Below are 20525 nucleotides of genomic sequence, written 5' to 3'. Positions count from 1 at the left end.
GAATTCCAAGGTGGACACTGGAGTGTGCTCTACTGAGAACAGAGTCATTTGGGCAAGGGAGTGGTCCTCAGGTCAGGCCTGGCCCAGAGCAGGGGTGGGAAGGCCACACGACTGGCATCCAGCCCCAGTAGAAGCCATTAATTAACTCATGGCCTGAGGTGAGTCTCTTCACCTCCTGGCCTGTTTCCTCTCCTGGACACTAAGATAACAAAACCTGCCCAGTGAGGCCTGACAGAGATAAATGGTCTCAGCTGCTCTGTGTAGACTTGGTGAAGCCTTGTTATTACACAGGGGTGGGTTTGGGGAGGGCCTCTCCGGTCTGACCTGAAATGTCACTCACAGACAGGATGCTGCAGCCTCTGCTTTCCCTGAGGGAAGCCCAGGGGGCCAGCATCGCCCGCATCTAAAGAAGGAAATGGGTGCTCAGCCACTGGTGTTGGCTATGATTTCTGGATGAAATGGCTGATTCCATCTAAGCTCCCAGCCCTGACTTTTGAGGGACAGGTCCCAACCCAAGGGCAGCTGTTACCCTCCTGGGCACTGTGCCCATTTGCCCATCCATCCCTTCCTGTAGGAAAGCTGTCCTCTCTCACCATACCCTATCCCTGAGAGAGGAAAATTCCTATAGTAAATGTGGGTCAGAGGCAGAGAGGAAGGTGAGGGCCCCACCGGGCTGGGATCCAATTTCTGCGGCCTGTGTCTTGGACTTTCCCACTGAAGCAATGGTGACTTGTTCTGGGGGACCCAGGGAATCAGAGCAGCCTTTGGAACCAAGAGAACGAGGTTAAGTGTCTCTAAAGGAATGCAGCAAGTCCTAAGTTGGGGGCCTCAAGAGTGGGGACAACTGTTGATTGTTGTCCTCAAGAACAGCTGGGCTCTTTGGTGTTGAGACACGGTCTTACTATGTATCTTGGCTGGGCTGGAATTGGCTCGCAGATCAGGCTTGCCTTAACCTCAGAGGTCCATGTGCATCAACCTCCGAAGAGCTAGGTCTAAAGGTGCAGGGACCACACTTAAAATCTGTCTACTATCCAAGTGAAATGACTTTCCTCATCTGCCTGGCTACTTGTCATATCAGCTCCGGGTCTTCCGTGTGCAGAATGAGACCCACTTGCCTAACCACTCAGTGGCAGAGCCAGGGACAGAATTGGGTGTCTTGACTACAGCAGCCTCTGCCCCCCCCCCCCCCGGCAGTGCCCATTGTCAGTGTGGAAGAGTCTGGAGAACTGGGGGTGCAGTTGCCCATGAACTGTTGGCTTAGTACGCATGAGGCCCTGGGTTCCATTCCCACAGGCAGAGAGGAAGAGGAGAGAAAGAGGGCAAGAGACGAGGGAGGAAGGGAAGGGAAAAACCAGTCTATCAGCATGGCTCCATAACTGCTCAAGTGTGGTTAGGGTCCTAAGGCCTGACCTGGCACAGTTGTACTGCCTCAACCCTGCGCCCCCAGCCCCTGACTGACCTTTCTGTGTCTAGACACAAACCCTCCTGACGAGAGGCTGCAAGAGCAGGGACGTGTGCTGGAGGACACTGAAGCTGCCTCGGGAGGCTGCAGAGGCAGGGAGCACCCTGCCAGTGCTGAAGCCAGTCTGATCTGCAGAGGGTTATCCCCCAGAGCAGAGACCAGCGGGGTGGAAGAGGGAGAAGGGTCAAGGGCAGGAGCTCCAAGGTGAGGCAGCAGTCTCCTCCTGCATCCTGCTGTATCCAATCCCCTTTGTGCATTTTAGAGAGTGCAGGCGACATCCACTTGTCAGGAGGGCATTCTCAGTCTAATCTCCGTGCAGAAGATGGTGGCAGAGGAAAACCGGGGAGCCCCACCCCGGACTGTTGCCTTGATGAGAGGGCCACATGATCACTGCACAGGACGGGGAGCCACACAGGGAGCACCCAGAGAAAAGGCCTGTCTATATGTCTTGGGCGAACGGGCTCTCATGCTCACTCAGGCTTCAGAGCTCATCACAGGGAGAAGGCACAGCCTGAGGAAGAACGGAGTCCCTGCCACAAGAGGGCACCAGGTGGCCTGAACGATGGGGGCTGGCAGGAGACTGCTGGGCCTGCTGGACCTGAGCTAAGGTACAGGTCCCTGGGGGCTCCATCCTGGGGCGGTCCTCCAAGAGAGCCTACAGCAACAAGCTGGAAGGCAGGGCAGATGTCATATGGTTTTACCTGGGCTACTTCTGGGATTTTAGCAAAATCCTGTGTGAACGTTCCAGATTTGGCTCAGCTGTGCTGGGGTAGCTGAGGAGAAGAAGCTGTGGTCTACCTTTGGGCCAACATGTTAAGGGGTGGCAGTTGCCCATGGGGCTTGCCTGGAGGGGTGTAGAGGAGAGTCTGGTGAAATGTCTCTCCTCCCCTCCCTGGTCCACTTCAGCCTGGGATGAGAACATCATCTCTTGGAGCACCTTTCCTCCAGTTTCCTTCTACATCTGGGCTCCCAGCAACGGGGTCTTGTTCTGCAAGAGCTCGTCCATCCCTGGCAACTATAAGTTTTAGGCTTCTTAGAGAAGAAAAAGAAATGACCAGACTTTACAACCACCCTGCTTTTGCCAGAATTACCCTATCTTTATCAGGCCTGCCTGTTCTACCTATCTAGACCCCTGCCAGGAAAGACTGCACAAGAAGATAGACTCACTGAACCAGAATTTAAAAATAATTATATTAATAATAAATATGTTAAGTTACATTTAAAACAATAAATAGAAAAATAAACTGATAAATAAAACCAACAGGTACAAAATGTTTCAAAACTCCAACCAAAAAAAAAAGAAGAAAAGAAAAAAAAAGGGAAAACACATACAGACAGACAGCTGACAGACTAGACAAATGGACATTAGGGAAGGGTGCAAAATGCAACCTTGGGAACCCTTCACAGTTTACACCATGGCTCCCTCCTCTCCAGCTCACCCTCTCCTCTCCCCAGCTTGGGGAACTGGACACTCAGTGGCTGATATCTGTGGGGACTCCAGCAATGCAGAGAAGCATCTGGTCCGCCCCAGTGTCTGCAAAGCAGCTGAGTCCAGGGCTGGTGGGTGAGGTGGAGGTCTCCCTGCAGGAGGCGGGCGGGGAAGGACCAGGTCTACAGAGGCAGGTCGGTGCTGTTGTGCCGAGTCTTCCTGACGGTGCCATCATCCCGGGGCAGAGCCCTCTGCAGGTTGGACATGGCCACGGTCTTCTTGAGGTCAATCACGGCATAGGAGTCTGAGCTGCGAGCAGGGTGTGGGGTGGGCCCAGGAGCTCCGGACACTGCGGGGTTCTGGGGCCCCTTGGGATGGTCTGTGCCCCAGCCCTTGAGCTCCACCTGGATGTAGTTGAGCTGCCTTGAGGGCTCAGGGCCAGGCCGGCGGAAATCAAAGTTGAAGACTCTTGGGGAGCCTCGGCGTCGGGTCAGTGGGACAGGGAAGTTGCTGTGGCTACGGGTAGAGGAGCCCCGGGTGCTGGTAGGTTTCTGTAGTGGGGTTTCATCCTCCTCACCATCAGGGAAGCCATTTGAGGATGGTGTAAGCCCATCCCTGGAGTCCCCATCATCCCCGGCCTCCCGGCCCAGCTGCTGAGCTTGGCTCTCCCACACAGGGGGAAGCGGGGGCAGGTTCTCGTAGTGCAGTAGTGCGGCCCTACGGTGGGCCAGGCCATTCCACCCTGGCTCCTCTGGGCTCAGTCTCCAGCCAGCTGCTTGCCGCAAGCTCCCGCTGACATTCTCGTAGGTGCATTTGGGCTGGGCTGGGCATTCAGAAGGGCCCTCGTTATTGTTGTGATGGGGAGGGTCATGCATGTTGGGACACAGGCTTTGGCACTTCATTGCCTGCCGCCGAGCCGGGGTGGGGCCCAACACAAACTTGACCTGCCCTGGCTGTAAGAACACCTGCGGGTCCCGCTGGTCGGAAACCCGGGTCTGTGGGAAGGGTGCCCGGCCCTCAGGCAGTGGCTGCAGGCAGTGGCGACTCCTGCGGTGGTCTTCTTCACCAGTTGGTGTGTTGACATAGGTGTGGGACTGCAGGGGAAAGATGTCAAGGGAACAAGTGGGTTCAAGGACTAGGAGGGTGGGAAAGGCAGTGGGACAGAACCAGAGGAACAGGAAAAGAGCCACGTTTCTTCTGCCGCCTCTAAAGCTTCCAACAGGCTCACCCTTCTGGGGGTAGAAAGGAGCCCTGCTGGGTTTCTTCCCCTTCCCACACCCTTTCCTAGGCCCCATCCCCACCTGGAGTGCAGCCTACCACATGCGCACCTGCTCATCGGAGCCAATGAGGGTGTGGGTGGACTCTTCCCCAAGCGTGGGATGTCGGAGGCTGCTTGTGGAGGGTCGGCGGGGAGCGGAGAACCGTGTGCCCTCTCCAGGGCAGCCAGGGCAGCCATTGGAGAGGCTGGAGACAGTGTAGCCTAGAGGTGGCAGCCAAGGGGAGGGGGTATGGGAATCACCTGACAATCATTTACAATCAGATGCACACATTTGTGGGGTGCAAGGCAAGACACTCTCCGGGCTCCTCGTGTGACTAAGTCCTGGCCTGCCTTCTGAAGTCACCCTGAGGCCTGAGGCTGCCCCAGCTCCCATTCCATCACAGCGAGTTACTTTAAGCATTGGAAGGTATACCTGTCACCCCGGGACCATCCATGACTGCAGTCAGGCTTTGCCACTAAGCACCACGCAAACGCCACAAACACAGGGACTGTTTCTATCCCTCCTATTTCCCCCAGACCCGGCCAGGGAATGCAGAGCAATAAGCAGTTGTGTAGTCAGAGACCCAACGAACACAAACCGTGGGGAACCCCTACACAGTCATGGTCAGAGATGGCTGCACCAGTAAGGCAGGAGAGGTACACGTTGTGTGTAACTTAGCCCAGTAGACAGACAGAAGCAAAAAGCTCCAGACTGCTGTTTCTATGGCAACCCAACGTCTTCCTGTCTGCTTCCCAACCACTAGTCGACCCAGTGCCTAGGATTCTGCAGCTCCAGCTTGAGTCACCCAATTGGCCCTGCCCAGCACTGAGCCATCCTCAGGAATGGTTCTGATGATGGAATGTCCAGGAAAGCTGGCTCAACCCAGCTATCCCCTACCTGCTAGCTTGACTTGGGCCTCCCAGACTCACGGTTCCTGGGGTGGGGGTCTCCTTACCAGTGGGTTGTGAGGGCCCTCGAGGAAGCTCGAGCTCTGGGGGGTGGCTGTTCCGTGTGATGATAACTGGCTCTTCCAGCACGCTGATGCTGTTACATTGCATGAGATCCTGCAGCAGGTTGAAGATTTCCTCAGCCCGTGAGCACTTGAAAGCGAAGATCCCTGGAGAAGGCAAAAAAGCAACAAGGCTCTTGCCAACCCTAAGTGGTTAGGGAACTTCAACCAGTCAAAAGGAAATGTCCCTGAACTTCAATCCCACCCTGTGCCTCTCCTTTCCTAAGCATTCATCCTCGGGGCATTCTAGAACCCCAAAGACGCTGGAGGGATGGGTGGGAGGGGATGAACCCCTGGCACCTGTCTCTCTATACTACCTGCTATCGTTCCAAGGCCCAGCACTGCAGCCATATTCCCCGAGGTATGCTTGTTTTCATGAGGTTGGCTGCCTTCAGGGGTGAAGTGAAAACCACAGAGAGTTGCCCCCATCTCCCTGCACTCCAGGAAAAACAAGCTCCACCCAATGCCCTCTAATCATTCACAGGTCATTCACAGGCTAGGCCTCCTGCCTCTGCACACAGGGTCCTCGCAGAGCTTGGGTTCTGGTGAAAAAGGGAGAAGATGGGCAGAGCTGAAGAGAGACACAGCAAGGCAGTCCTGTGGCTCCTGCGTATGGTCAGCCTCTAAGCCCTTCCAAGTCTGACCTGTCCCCAAAGTGCCAGGAATGGACTGAACACCTGGAATTCAATGGCTCTGAAGATGCCAGCCTGGGGCTCTGCAACATGGGATCATGGGATTCAGGGGCAGCTCTGGGGACACCTTGGGCACACATCCACAGCAAAGATAGATATATTACCAGATATGGCACCACACCCTCATAAGTAGTCACAAAGTTCAAGGCTGGCCTGAGCTACCCATTAAAACCCTGTTCAAGCCGGGCGGTGGTGGCGCACACCTTTAATCCCAGCACTCGGGAGGCAGAGGCAGGCGGATCTCTGTGAGTTCGAGACCAGCCTGGTCTACAAGAGCTAGTTCCAGGACAGGCTCCAAAGCTACAGAGAAACCCTGTCTCGAAAAACAAAAAAAAAACAAAACAAAAAAAAAAACCAAAAAAAAACCCTGTTCAAAAAAACCAGGGGGAGGGGTGGAATCTGTGGTCAAATGTTTACTTAGCATGCACAGACTCTGGTTTAAGTCCCAGCACCACACCCAAATAATAATAAATACAATTAAGTGGAAATATGGTCAATGCATATCATATTACTGTTATAGTGCTGCCCATTTGCCCGAGTACAGGGCAACTGAAGTTTGTAGAAACAGAATGAGAAAGATGGGGGAAAAAAAAGGGCTCTTTTTTTTTTTTTTGTGACAGGAAATGTAAAAGCTGGAAAAGACAGGAAGAGGTGGCGACTGTGAACCACTTTGGGAGGTGAGAGGAGACTCACAGCGAGTTTAGAGACCAGTGAAGGCTACGTGTAAAAGACCATCTCAAAGGGGAGGGGCGGTGAGAGATGGAGGAGGGAGGGGACAGAGAAAGCCTGGTATCAGGAGAAGCCCCGCACTGGGATCTATGACAGCCTCCCTCAGGTGCCAAGTGCAGATCAAGCGGCTCTCTCTGCCTCATCTCTGTTCACACGCCATGTTCTCCTGTGCCCTCTCGTGCCCATGAACTACAGGAATGAGACACATGGAGGAAAGGGCCGCACAGCAGTCAACCCAGGAGACTCACTGGCCTGACGCTGCTCTCCTCCACCTGTCTGCCTGCAGCACAATCTCAAGGACTTCTGGAGCTGAGCACACCTGGACATAATGGACAAGCCCAAACCTCATGCCCTAATCTCAGCCTCTCGGAACAAGCTGCTAGCCCCTGACCTCTGGCTGCAGAGGGCAGATGCCCAGGGGGAATCAGTACTCTCCACTGCCCACAGGGGATGGCAGACAAATGTTGGGCTCCTGAAGGCTAATCTGTATATGAGACCCAAGCTCCTGCTTCCCCAGATCTCAGCCCAGAGCAGCCAGTCTTCTTCCTGACCTCTTCCACTATGGATGAGACCCAGGGTGTATGACATGGTAGCTCAGAAGGCTTTTTTTTCCCTACTGCAACAGCAGTAGAACCCTGAAACCATAGCAACAATGGGAAGAGTGGTTTGTCTCTGCTAGGTGGCCTCTGGCCTCGGAGCACTGGCTACTTCATGGATTGCGCACCAAATGTTCCCACAAGGCTCGAGGAAGAGCAGCAGTGATGCTTGGACCTTTCTCTGCTCTGAGCAACACCACCAAGTCTGATGTCTGATGTCAGTATGTGAAAGGCCACGCTCCAATTCTGTAACAAGCTCATTCATGTCCCTGTCCTGGAGGGCAGAGCTGGTACTCACCCTGGCCCGTCTGACAGCGGCGGCCACTCTCAAAGGAGAAGAGGTTGGAGTCATAGCCATAGCGCCGCAGGCAGAGGTAGGGCCAGCGGACAGCGTCCCGCTGGTGCAGGTGCAGCACCAGCTCACTCTGGGTCAGCTCCATCACCCCTGAGCCCAGCTCCACCCCTTCATCGTCCACATTAGTCACCTGCAGGGAGAATGGACACAGGGTCAGTAAAGAAACCAAGAAGTGTATGCAAGGGACCCCGAGCCACTGGGAGACAGTGACTGTGGGGTTAGGGCCAGGAGACTGAGTGGCTCTCAGCTGTACCACAGGAACACTGCCCCCTTGGGTCACATAGAGCAGTGCCATGGGGCATGACAGTTCGATGGGGTAATCTCTTCTATGGCTCTCAGCTCTGATATCTGCAGACAGGAAAGAGGTCACCTGTTGACCTCCAAGGCCAGGTGGTTAGCTGTCTGATGCTCAAGAACTTCCTGGGGCTTAATTTCAAAGGCCAGGATGTCAACAAAGAAGGGGTTAATCGTTAATTCAAAGTTGAAAGACTTGTTGAGCAGATACAGCCACCCTCCAATCCCCAAACTGTACAAACTTGCTGAGGGCTCCCTCTCTACTTGGGAAGGAGAAACACTGGCCCTGACAAACCCCAGTGTGAGGAGAAGGCGCCTCCTATGGGATGTAGGGAGCTAAGGTTCATAAAACACCAATATAGTGTTTCTTCAGGGCTATGTATGCTCTCTTTAAAACATATTATTCTTGGTGGGAAGGGGGTGGGAGGAAAAGAACAACCAGAAATAAAAAAAAAAGGGTTAGGTTCCCCTGCCAGACCACCTCAGACATCAGAGAGCAAGCACAAGGCACCTTACTGAGTCTACACCATAGCCTGTCATTTCTCCTTCCCGAGAGATACTGGAGGCCTAAACTCAACAGGCCCTAGGAACTCGAGCAGGGAGAGGCTTTGGGTACCTTGAACTTGGTAGGGTGGTTGTGTGGCACATTGTCTCTGTCCAGGCAGCTACAGCAGCTCCCCATGGTGTCAGAGCAGCCTTTCCACCCTAGGGACAGACAAGGGATGAGCAGGTCACCAGTCACCCTGCCAAGGAGCTCTGAGCAGACACTGCACTGTGAGAACGTCCTCCAGCCAAGAGGCTGCAGGACACAGACACACGCTGAGGGAATGCTCTCTCAACCTATGGTCAAACTGAGGGAATGCTCTCTCAACCCGTGGTCAAACATGCTTGGGATAAACATTAATTCAAGTTAGAATGAGTGAAGGACTCCTACAGGCAGGGGATAGCAAGCTTCTCAGAGGCCTGGGAAGCACACAGGGGTCTGGCCTATGGAGTGACTGACTGGAAGAGCAGCATGGCTATAAGGGGCATGGGAGTGGCTGTCACAGCTGTGGTCCTCATCTGGAGTCAGCAAACGGTGTCCCTTGCGTGTCGCAGATACTATCTTTTTTTTTTTTTTTTTTTTTTTTTTTTTAAATATTTATTTATTTATTTATTTATTTATTTATTATGTATACAATATTCTGTCTGTGGTGCAGGCCAGAAGAGGGCACCAGACCTCATTACAGATGGTTGTGACCCACCATGTGGTTGCTGGGAATTGAACTCAGGACCTTTGGAAGAGCAGGCAATGCTCTTAACCTCTGAGCCATCTCTCCAGCCCCCGCAGATACTATCTTGTTCCTTTTTCTTTCCCTCATTTTTCACCTTACCCATTTCACTCCAGCCATGTTCTCTCTTTCCTCCCTTGCTCCACCCTAATATCTACCAGAAATGAGTATTTCTGGTGTTCTCTTCAAGTAAACTGTTAGTACACTGTGATCATAAGACCCAACAATCCAGGCGGTGGCGCACATCTTTAATCCCAGCACTTGGGAGGCAGAGGCAGGCAGGCAGCCTGGTCCACAGAGAGAGAGCCAGGACAGCTGGGGCTACACAGAGAAACCCTGTCTTGAAAAAACCAAAAACCAAATGGAAACAAAACAACAAAAAAGGCAAACCCACACTTAATGACCGAACACTGGAACTCACAGAGATCTTCTTGTCTCGGCTTCCAAGTGCTGGGAGTAAAAATACTACCAGGCTGGGCTCAAACTAGCATGATTTTTAAAAAAAACCTTGGTTAAAATTTTCTTCATTGAAGAAGAAAAATGCTGGGGCTGAGCATGTAGCTCAGCAGTAGATATTTCCTATGAGGCTCCAGACTGAACTCCCAGCATTCCACGAAAGCAACTCACAGAAGGCCGGGTTGCCTTCCCAAAGGTCGGAGCAGAGATAGGAGACCTTAGCAGGCTTTTCCCTTCAGGCTACTGATAATGGGAAGACAGTCACAACAGACAGATTTCTGCCTTACTACAGAGAGGAAACCACTTAGACCTCTGTGACCTAAGGGAACAAGACACAAACGGACAGAACCCAAACAGAGGTTTTGTTCTTCGTGCTGGAAATCCAATGTAGTGCTTTGTGCTCGCTACGCGAGCGCTCTGCTGCCCAGCTACACTCCTAGGCCCAGCCAGCAGTGCTTTTTATCTTTATTTTTGATTTTTCGAGACAGGGAATCTCTGTAGCTTTAGAGCCTGTCCTGGAACAAGCTCTTGTAGATCAGGCTGACCTCAAACTCATAGAGATACACCTGCCTCTGCCTACCAAATGCTGGGATTAAAGGCATGTGCCACCACCACCCGGCCCAGCCAGCAGTTTTAAGAGGTTCGTTCACTTTACTGTGAAAAACCACAAGGTAGTGGATTATCCAGGAACCTCTGTTGCTGTGGTAGAACCTTTGACAATCCAGTGACCTGTTCCCTATATTCCTCCCGAGTTAAGAAACTTTACAAAACTGACACCTAGCCGCAGTTCTTACCTCACCCAGGCCATTGGGGAGCTGACCCTGGGAGGGGCATGGGAAAGGATTCCCACTTCACTCCCCCCGTCCTTGGAGGGGTGTCATGGCAAAGCGTCTGCAGAAAATCACCTGGATCCCTGTGGTTCACACCTGGGGCTCACCTAGCACAGGAGACAGAGACCATATGTTAATGGAAACCTACCCTCAGCCCCCAACTCTTCATGAAACGGACTTAGCAGTGTCTCCCACCTGGATTTATCTGGGCCAGGTCCTAGTGGATCCTGGGTCCAGCTAGAAAGACCAATGAACACAACACGATCTCAGACGAAAGGCCACAACTTTGTAGCCCTGGATGGACCTCCCTATGACCAAGGACAATGAACTCTGAGATGCCCAACACCTCCAGCTGGCAGCCATCACTGGCGTCCCCTCGGAGTCCTGCCGCTCAGACCACCACCTGACCTTGCAGAGAATTTCAAGCCTACGAAAAGTTTTCTTTCTCAGAACAACAACATGCTAGTTCAGCAAGAGCACCAGTTTCAGATTCTGAAAACCAACATTCTAGAACGTTTTGTTGCTATATCTGGGGGAGGGTCTGTCATTCTCCCTCCACCATCTCCAACTCCTGACCCTTCCCCTTTTCTGAGGAAATACCAGGGAGTTCTAGCTGAAGTAACTTCTAGAAGCAGGTATTAGTGAAGCACTTCCCATTTGAAAGCTGGTCAGGCTTTCTGTTCCTAGTGTCAGAAGGGACAGTTACAACAAGATGCAAATTTTCAGATTATCTGAGCCCTAGGTAGATGAATCAACAAGCCAGGACTCTGAAGAAAATTCCTGAAATCCCTCCCTCCCGGTCCAGGAAAACAGCACTTCCCAGTGTCCCCCCCACCAGCCCTGCACAACTCTAGGTAAAAGAACCCCACACCTCTTGGTCTGGTTAATTCTTTGGAAGGAGTAAGGAGGTTAAAGGAATTGTGTGCAGGCTAAAGGCAGGTACTGAAAAGACCATGGGAGCTTAAACCATCAACAGGGTGTTGGGAAGGGATGTGAAGCCAAGAGCTACTGGATGCAAGATGGGGGAGGGGTTGCACCTTTCCCACTCCCCTCTTTTTCTTTGAGATTTCAAACACATTTTTAGATAATCCATTGAGAGGATTACATTGGGTGGGGTGGGGGTGGGGTTTCTGGTCTGAGGTAGGTAGGGACAGGCACTAGATGGAGGTACGTGGTCTGAAAATATATTCGAAGCCTTGGAAGAAGATGGGCTTGGGAGATTCTGGATTTGGGCATGGTGCAGAAATGAAAAGGCTGAGGGATTTCTGGATGGTGACTGCGGAAGCCTGTGGGCCACTGAAGGGAGAACGAGATGTGTCGGTGGGTATTTCAAGAGGTTGGGTGGGTGAGTGAGGGGGTTCTGCGGGATCCTAGAGACCCGAAGGTGTAACCACGGGGAGGGGAGAGGGTGGGGTCTGGGGAGCGAGAGGCAGAACTGGTTACAGGTTTTCTAGATACCCAGACGGAATGCGGAGGTCGCAGTCGCGCTCCAAGCCTGCATCCCCGCCCCCAGCCCCCGGGTCCGCCGCTAGCTCGCCCGCTTGGGGCTTTCTAAGGATAGGAGCGGAGACTGCGGCGCGGCGCGACACGGCCTCGGTAGAGCCGCCTGGTCCCCGCCCCGCCGCGCCCCGACTCACATCGCCCCGCGGCCCGGGCGGCGCCGGGCCCCCGCTCCCGGGTCCCGCTGCAGCAGCCGCCGCCCGCCCGCAGCTAAGGCCTCCCCGCCCCGCCCCGCGCCCGCGGGGTCGGAGGTCGCGGGCTGCACCAACGAGACGCTGCGGGCCGGCCGACCCGAGCGGGGGCAACCGGCAGGCAGCCTAGAAGGTCCCTTTGGAGGACTTTGCAGTCGGGGGCAGAGAGCATGCGCAGACGCCAGAGGGCGCTCGGGGCCGGTGGCTGGGAATCCTGAGGGGCGTGGCCTGTCTTGAGAGGGGCCCGGCCCGGCGCGGCGTGGGGCGGGGAAGCAGAGATGTCAGCAGTCTCTCTAGCAGAAGAGAATCTCGAGAGAGAGCAGAGCGGATCGGAGAACTGAAGCGGGACAGGATTCAGAATCCAGGAGGGAAAGTAGCGAGGGATACTGGGGACAGAGGGGAGGAGCTGGAGAGGCCCGCAGAGGGGAGAGGCTGAAGCCGGGGGCGGGCCGAGAGACTCTAGACCTTTCGGGCTTCGCGGTGGCGCTTCGCGTAGCCAAGTCCGCGGATGCCTGCGCCCTTCCCGCCCTGAGACCCACGAGCGCTTCCCTCAGTCTGCAGCACCGCACCCAGTTCGGGGCCACTGGGGGCGTGGCCCGACGGCGGGTCTCACCAGAACAGCCCGGGCGGCTGAGACCCCACTCCTAAATCAGCAGCTAGACAGGGACCCCAAGCGAACTCGGTAAGCACACGTCGAGCTTCCGCCCTGCGGGTGGTCCGCAAAGTCCTAGGAAAACTTTGGGGCTCTGCCGAGAGGCCACTTGATAGGAACGTATATTTCCCTCCCTTTTCCCTCTGGTTCAGGGATACCTTTCCACTCTACTGCTCTCTAGTGCCTAGGACCTCTGGGGCTCATCCTTCCAAGAATGGGTGTTGTTTGGGGAGGTTGAACCCCTGAGCTAGCTTGCATCTGGGGCTAGAGGCGGGAGTCAGTGTTTGACCCGATCTTATCTGAAAGGAGAGGAAGGGGAACTATGGGAGGAAACCAGCGTGTTAGTAAGATGGGGTCCAATGGTAGCTGGAGGTGAATCAGGTTGCTCGGAGGTGGGGGACAGGAAGGGTGACGGGTAGAAGTCTGATTTCTGAGAGTTATTTTTGTGCCAGAGAGTTCCATGCAAACTAGAACTAATCCGGAAGAGGGTACTCCAGAAACCCCCTCCCCCCTTGTTTTGTGGAGCTGAAGCAGTGCTGCTAAGGGGTGTGGCTGTTCCTACCCCTGAGTGTGGAGTCCATCCTGGCCACCTTCCACAGGAAACCTGCCCTGAGGGACTGACAGGAAGGAAACAGGTGGGTGTGGAGCCAGGAAGGGGGAAGGGTGGCACTGGATATTTGTAGGGGGACTGGGGGGGTCCATGGGGTTGGGTGGTGCTCTGGTGGTTATACATGGAACCTCAGGACTTCCCAAAGCCTAGAGATTCACTGTTGGTTCTCCTGAGCTCAGCTGCTGCCCTGAGGTAGGGTACCTCCTAAAACTCCCGGAACTTGGTAGTTTGCTCATTGGTCAATGGTTTGGTTGGTTTTTCAACTGTAAAAGCGTAGAAGAAACTGCTTCAATGGACGGTAAGAATGGACCTATTATATAAAGTTCTAGAATAGTCGCGAACACTGAATAAACTTGTAAATGTCTGCTCCGGCTGTCACCATCCCACACAACCCAGCCCTCCACCCAGAATACAGGTGCATGAACCCTATTTTCTCTGGTTCCCGCTCACTAGCCTGTGACCACATCCAGAGCAGCGCCCATCTTTTCTCTGCATCAGCAGTTAGTCCCGCCCAAAGACACCGCGATCCCATTTCGACTGTGCCTAAAGAAGTGCACTGGGACTAGATATTAAAATTGCTGCTATAAAGTGGGGTGTGGTGGTGCATGGTTTGGATCTCTGCACTTTGGAGGTTGAGGCAGGAGGATCAGGAGTCCAAGGCCAGCCTTGGCTCTGAGACCCTGTTTCATGCTGCTATAAGGACAGGAAGTATAGCTTGGTGGAAGAGGGCTTGTCTGGTTTGTGAAGGGCTATAGGGTAGACACAAAATTTTCTTGTACCCTTGAGGCATTTAGACTAGTGAGGAGACACTGGGTACTAATTTGGAGCCACTGACTATGCTTCCTTGGAGAACTCAGGAAGGGAGAACTGGTACAGGCCAGAGAAGATGAGGAGGATTCCTGGCAAGGAGGCCTTCAGTCAGGCTCCACAAGGGCAATGCTGGAAAAGAACAGCCTGAGTAGGGTGTAGTGAGGAGACAGGTGTTTGTGGGGTGACTGAGGAACAGCCTGGGTAGGGTATAGTGAGGAGACAGGTGTTTGTGGGGTGACTGAGGAACAGCCTGGGTAGGGTGTAGTGAGGAGACAGGTGTGTGTGTGTGTGGTGACTGAGGAACAGCCTGGGTAGGGTGTAGTGAGGAGACAGGTGTGTGTGGGGTGACTGAGGAACAGCCTGGGTAGGGTGTAGTGCGGAGACAGGTGTGTGTGTGTGTGGTGACTGAGGAACAGCCTGGGTAGGGTGTAATGGGGAGACAGGTGTGTGTGGGGTGACTGAGGAACAGCCTGGGTAGGGTGTAGTGAGGAGACAGGTGTGTGTGGGGTGACTGAGGAACAGCCTGGGTAGGGTGTAGTGGGGAGACAGGTGTGTGTGTGTGTGGTGACTGAGGAACAGCCTGGGTAGGGTGTAGTGGGGAGACAGGTGTGTGTGTGTGTGTGGTGACTGAGGAACAGCCTGGGTAGGGTGTAGTGAGGAGACAGGTGTGTGTGGGGTGACTGAGGAACAGCCTGGGTAGGGTGTAGTGCGGAGACAGGTGTGTGTGTGGGGGGTGACTGAGGAACAGCCTGGGTAGGGTGTAGTGAGGAGACAGGTGTGTGTGGGGTGACTGAGGAACAGCCTGGGTAGGGTGTAGTGAGGAGACAGGTGTGTGTGTGTGTGGTGACTGAGGAACAGCCTGGGTAGGGTGTAGTGAGGAGACAGGTGTGTGTGTGGGGTGACTGAGGAACAGCCTGGGTAGGGTGTAGTGGGGAGACAGGTGTGTGTGTGTGTGGTGACTGAGGAATAGCCTGGGTAGGGTGTAGTGCGGAGACAGGTGTGTGTGGGGTGACTGAGGAACAGCCTGGGTAGGGTGTAGTGAGGAGACAGGTGTGTGTGGGGTGACTGAGGAACAGCCTGGGTAGGGTGTAGTGAGGAGACAGGTGTGTGTGTGGTGACTGAGGAACAGCCTGGGTAGGGTGTAGTGCGGAGACAGGTGTGTGTGTGTGTGTGGTGACTGAGGAACAGCCTGGGTAGGGTGTAATGGGGAGACAGGTGTGTGTGGGGTGACTGAGGAACAGCCTGGGTAGGGTGTAGTGAGGAGACAGGTGTGTGTGGGGTGACTGAGGAACAGCCTGGGTAGGGTGTAGTGAGGAGACAGGTGTGTGTGGGGTGACTGAGGAACAGCCTGGGTAGGGTGTAGTGAGGAGACAGGTGTGTGTGGGGTGACTGAGGAACAGCCTGGGTAGGGTGTAGTGAGGAGACAGGTGTGTGTGGGGTGACTGAGGAACAGCCTGGGTAGGGTGTAATGGGGAGACAGGTGTGTGTGGGGTGACTGAGGAACAGCCTGGGTAGGGTGTAGTGAGGAGACAGGTGTGTGTGTGGGGGGTGACTGAGGAACAGCGTGGGTAGGGTGTAGTGCGGAGATGGGTATGTGTGGTGAGCTGCATTGAGGGACCTTGGGAAGACTGGCAAGGTGAGTAGGAGAGCTCTAGCCTGCCCAGAGGCTCATGGGAGAGCAGAATGGTTCCTTCCATGGTTGCTTTCTCTTCTACACCACCCAGCTTTGTAATATCCAAGAATTTGAACTTCACAAGCTCAGGGGCTAAAGATCTGACTTTGCCACTTACAGCTGTTTGACCTTGGATACACACACACACACACACACACACAAACACACAAACACACCAGTGCTGTCTGAGCCCCAGCCTGGCTGCCTGTAAGCTGGGAACAACGCCTACCTCAGTCTCCTGGCTGTTGACAGGACTGAGATGGCACTTGGAAAGCACTTGACATTGCCTGGCATGCTGGGAAGGCTCACTGAACGAGCTGATCTTCTGTCTTTTCCAGGCAGACTGTCGGTCACCAGTGTCAGCTCAGAATTGACTGGTCCCTCCAGCAGGACAGTTCTATGTTCAGGGAGCCAGATCCACCAGTTAACTCAGACAGTGGTGCAGGCCAGCAGCCAGTAGAGGGCGATGAGGACACCTCTGTTCAGGTAGGAGTCCCACTCTTTCTGAGACCACCATGTTCTCATCCTCTGGCCCTCGTTCCCCTCCTACCAACCAGGAGATGTTTGCATTTTTCTTTCCGTGCAAACAAAATCAAGCCTTTATTAGCCAGGTGTGGTGGGCACACCTTTAGTCTTAGCACCCAGGAGAACCCAGGAGGCAGACGCAGGCAGATCTCTGAGTACAAGGCCAGCCTGGTCTATGGATGAGTATCAAGTTCTAGGCCACTCGGGGCTGCAGAAACACACCCTGTCTCAAACAAAACCAAACCCGAAGTTTGTTAAATATTTACTCAGTGTGTGTGTGTGTTGTGAACCACAACACATGTGGAGGTCAGAGGACAACCTGTGGGAAGTCAGTCTTCCACCATGAGGATCCAGAGAATCAAACCCAGGCTTGGTGTTGAGTGCCTTTATGTGCTGAGCCATTTTGCTATCCCAGGTCCTCTGTCCCCCACTTTGAGGTAAGACTTTGTCATGTAACTCTTGAACTTTGTCCTATCTCAGCCTCCCAGTGGGTGGGGCTGCACAGCCTGGCTCTAGGAGTGTGCAATTGTGGGGCTTCCAGTATATGGAGTGGTGTTTGGGGGCTCCTTCCAGTATACGGAGTGGTGTTTGGGGGCTCCTTCCAGTATACGGAGTGGTGTTTGGGGGCTCCTTCCAGTATACGGAGTGGTGTTTGGGGGCTCCTTCCAGTATATGGAGTGGTGTTTGGGGGCTCCTTCCAGTATATGGAGTGGTGTTTGGGGGCTCCTTCCAGGCAGGTCTCGGATCAGGAGTGGACCTACTGTTCACTCTGTAGAAGAGGCTTGAAGTTAGGGAGATCCGCCTGCCTCTGCCTCCCGACTGCTGGGACTAAAGGCGTGTGCCACCATGCCAGACAGATCTACTATTCTTAGTGACGGGCAGGAGGGGGTTTCCTCCAAGTGGAGAGGAATGCTTAGGAGTTGCTGTAGATTGGAGGGCAGGTGATAAGGGGAAGGGAAGGGAGGGGAGGAGAGGGGAAGACCCAGCCCCCTTCTCCTGTGCCTCCTCAGGCTCCTCCAGGATCGAGCTTGGGCCCACCTTGCCTGGATACCAACCAAGCCTCAAGCTGGCCTCAGTTTCGGACCCTCCTGCAGCAGTTTCCTCCACAGGACAGTGACGTGGGTCCCCCCCTCGGATTCCCCTCGCTCCTCCTTCGCTCCCTCTCCACACCTTGTTATTTACTGTGTAGTAAGAGTCTTGATCTAGAATTCAAGACGTATGACTAAAAGGCTCAGTTTTGCCCGTAGCTGGAGGAAGCAATTCCCTTTAGCTTGAATTCCACAGCTAATGACAGACAGGTGCAGGAATACATGTCCTGCGCATCACAAGGCTTAGCTTAAGAGCAAATGGGAAAATGGACATGAACGGCATCTGCAACCAAGAATGGGATGCACGAATGTAGAAATGTGGTTGTTCAGTATTTATTGAGGGCCCCAGCATGTGCAGCCTAAAGACTTACAATTCACCGAGAGGCAAGACAGTCTATGGAGCAGAGAACACATGTGAAAGGGATTCTGGGACCTAACTCAATGGGAACAAGGGCCACACTATGTGATGATGGTGCTAAGTGCTACCCGGTGCAGCCCCGAGTGACGGTGCAGCCCCGAGTGCCGGCCGTCTCCGCGGGAGCACATGCGCCATTCCCTCCCAAGGCTCTCCCTCTCTCCCAGCCAGCATCAACCTTAGAGAACATGTCACTCCAGCAGTGTTCTAAGGTTTGGGTGCATGTGGGCCTTTCCTTTAGGAGCGCTACTGTCTGGCCCTAGGGGAGGAGGAACTGACCCAACTGCGGCTCTTCTGTGCCCAGCGGAAGCAGAAATCCATGGGACAGGGGGTGGCCCGCTTGTTACCTCCCAAACTTGAAGGATACACCTGTGAGAAGGTAGGGAGTATGTCTGTTCCTTCTCCATCCCTGAGCCTTTCCCTTCCTCAGCCCTTTGCTCTGCAGAAAGGGTTGGGCGGAGTTTAGCGGAGAAATGTTTTCAGGATTGGTGATTTGGTAAATGTTAGGGAAAGGAGGAAGCCAGGTTTGGGGAGTTGACTTCTGCGGTGGAGATGAGCCTGCAGCATAATATGAACAGCCAGATTGGGGGATTGGGGATGTGGTTGGAGAGCCATGAACGAAGCTAAGAAGGTTCAGGTTAAGAGCCCAGGGCCTCTGCTTTGGCAGTGCAAGAAGCTGCTGAATCCAGGAGAGTACGGAGTGTTTGCGGCCAGGGCTGGTGAGCGGTGCTGTTGGCACAGATCCTGTTTTACTTGCCAGGCCTGTGGGCAGGCCCTGATAAACCTCATCTACTTTTACCACGATGGGCATCTCTACTGTGGCCGCCATCACGCAGAGCTACTGCGACCTCGATGTCCCGCTTGTGACCAGGTAGAGCAAAAGGGGAGAGAGACACTGGGAGAATTCCTCCCCAGAGCCAGCAATGCTGGAGCAGCTGTCACCTTCATAGGCTGGAGGGTCTTGTAGTAGAAGTGGAGAACAGGGTGGAGAGAATGAGGAACTAGCCAGGGCCACTCAAGAGCTCTGCGCACGTGGGACCTTTACCTCTGCTCCCCCAGTGCAAACAGGGGTCTGTAAATTCTCTTGGACTCAGAACGTTTCTGGACTCCTGAATCATCATTATGCCAGATGCTCAGTGCTGAGCTTGACCATGCTAGAAAGACGCTAACAACATGAAAGACATGGAGCCTTGGGAGTCAGGAAAGCTCTGGGGCCCAACTTCTGGCTATGCCACCTGCTACATGGAGGATCCGGCCAAAGCCAGTCACCCTCCCAGAATCCTAGAGTTACAAAGTACTCCAAATCGGAATGCCTGTGGGCATTTTTTTTTTGAGCGTTAATGGGTATAAGGTGTGGTTACTGGATGGATGGATGGATGGATGGATGGATGGATGAACGAATCAATCGTTTTCCTCAACCTCTCCCAGCTGATCTTCTCTCAGAGCTGTACCGAGGCAGAAGGACAGCGCTGGCACGAGAACCACTTCTGCTGCCAAGACTGCGCCGGGCCTCTGGGTGCAGGACGTTATGCCCTGCCCGGGGGCAGCCCCTGCTGCCCCAGCTGCTTCGGGAGCCGCTACCGGAGTGCAGATTCTAGCTCAGTAGAGGCACTGGAAGGGCTAGCGTCCCTTGGTAAAGGAGGGGACGGTGCGATCTTAAGGGGGAGGGGCCGGCGGCTTAGGCTGATCATAGAAGCGGGGAATCTCCCGGGCCAGAACCCTTCGTCCCATTCCCCATGCTGTCTTCCCACCGCAACCCCCAGACGCGAGCTTTGGGGCCCGAAGCTCTCACCGCGCGTCCCTGGCCTGCGCGCTCCGAAGGCCTCCTGAACCCTCCCGGCGGGGCTGCGGCGGCAAACTCGCTCCCGGGCTGGGGACGCGGTCGCCCACTGGTGGACGGAGGCGGGGGCCCTTGGGGTAGACTGGCGGCAGCGGCGGCGCGCACGGCACCAGCCTGGGGCGGGGCGGGAGGCTGCACGCAACCTTGGTCCGCCTTTTGCACAAAGATTTGGGGGCTCTGAGATGGGCATTTCTAACAGGGGAAACAGAACCCGATCCAAGCGTCGGCTGGAACGGTGCCTCCTCGGATGACAAGATCACCTCCCAAGTTACACTTCCCTCTACAGTAGCCAGCTCCACTCTGGAAACCCCGAGTGGGGCGTTCAAAGGGCAGGGCCGAGAGCGCCCTAAGACTCCCGGAAACGCCCAAGAGCACAGCCCCTGCCCCACCTGCTCCTCTTCCTCTGAGTCGGAACCCGAAGGCTTTTTCTTGGGCCAGCGCCTTCCAGGTCCCTGGAAGTCCTCCCCAAACCTCCAGACAGATGACAGAGACATCTCCAGGAAGCACTGCACCATTTGTTAGTGGGGCAGCCCGGAGAGCAGAGTAGTGAGATGGGGGAACCTATGAAACAGGATAACAAAGACTGCAGTGTAAAGAACCCGAGACTGATGGCAGGCAGACACGCGGGACAGTCCCATCCACACTGCACGTTCTCTAACCTGTAGAAAAGTTTCTTGGGGAAACACCACTGCCCAGAGCTTCCTGGGTGAGCTAGCCCCTATCCCCAAGGGCTGAGTTTAGCCCCACCGTCAGCACCTTGCTTAAACTAATGGAATGGTGGCGCTACACGGGTAACACGCCCTAGGCACCGGGAGGTGGGGCAGCGAGCACCGGCTCCAC

General features: G+C 54.5%; 2 protein-coding genes across 5 annotated transcripts; one reads left to right on the top strand and one right to left on the bottom strand.

Annotated features, from left to right (window-relative positions):
- Positions 1 to 2713: 2713 nt before the first annotated feature.
- Positions 2714 to 19732, bottom strand: Frs3 (fibroblast growth factor receptor substrate 3). 2 transcript variants are annotated; one of them, XM_041656265.1, is made up of 7 exons: positions 19638 to 19732; positions 10347 to 10489; positions 8442 to 8530; positions 7475 to 7661; positions 5106 to 5267; positions 4220 to 4371; positions 2714 to 3985 (listed from the first exon to the last, which is right to left on the bottom strand). In XM_041656265.1, exons 3-7 carry the CDS (start codon positions 8505 to 8507, stop codon positions 3074 to 3076), a joined length of 1479 nt encoding a protein of 492 aa, XP_041512199.1. In that variant the 5' UTR covers positions 8508 to 8530; positions 10347 to 10489; positions 19638 to 19732; the 3' UTR covers positions 2714 to 3073. The 2 variants fall into 2 exon arrangements, with proteins under 2 accessions (XP_041512199.1, XP_041512197.1); XM_041656263.1 differs by lacking the exon at positions 19638 to 19732 and adding an exon at positions 12020 to 12165.
- Prickle4 (prickle planar cell polarity protein 4) lies at positions 12332 to 20516 on the top strand. 3 transcript variants are annotated; one of them, XM_041656268.1, is made up of 8 exons: positions 12332 to 12755; positions 13223 to 13360; positions 16156 to 16303; positions 17353 to 17460; positions 18087 to 18224; positions 18513 to 18716; positions 19274 to 19478; positions 19885 to 20516. In XM_041656268.1, the coding sequence occupies exons 3-8, from the start codon at positions 16217 to 16219 to the stop codon at positions 20205 to 20207; spliced, it is 1065 nt and encodes a 354-aa protein (XP_041512202.1). In that variant the 5' UTR covers positions 12332 to 12755; positions 13223 to 13360; positions 16156 to 16216; the 3' UTR covers positions 20208 to 20516. The 3 variants fall into 3 exon arrangements, with proteins under 3 accessions (XP_041512202.1, XP_041512201.1, XP_041512200.1); XM_041656267.1 differs by having other exon boundaries at positions 13178 to 13360; positions 16160 to 16303; XM_041656266.1 differs by having other exon boundaries at positions 13178 to 13360.
- Positions 20517 to 20525: the final 9 nt, after the last annotated feature.

This window comes from Microtus oregoni, unplaced genomic scaffold (assembly GCF_018167655.1).
Source record: "Microtus oregoni isolate MIOR12 unplaced genomic scaffold, Mior012 000007F_ref0000211, whole genome shotgun sequence".
In the NCBI taxonomy this organism is placed as follows: domain Eukaryota; kingdom Metazoa; phylum Chordata; class Mammalia; order Rodentia; family Cricetidae; genus Microtus; species Microtus oregoni.
The sequence above is the reverse complement of the archived record's forward strand: the minus strand, read 5'-3'. Positions and strand labels throughout refer to the sequence as shown.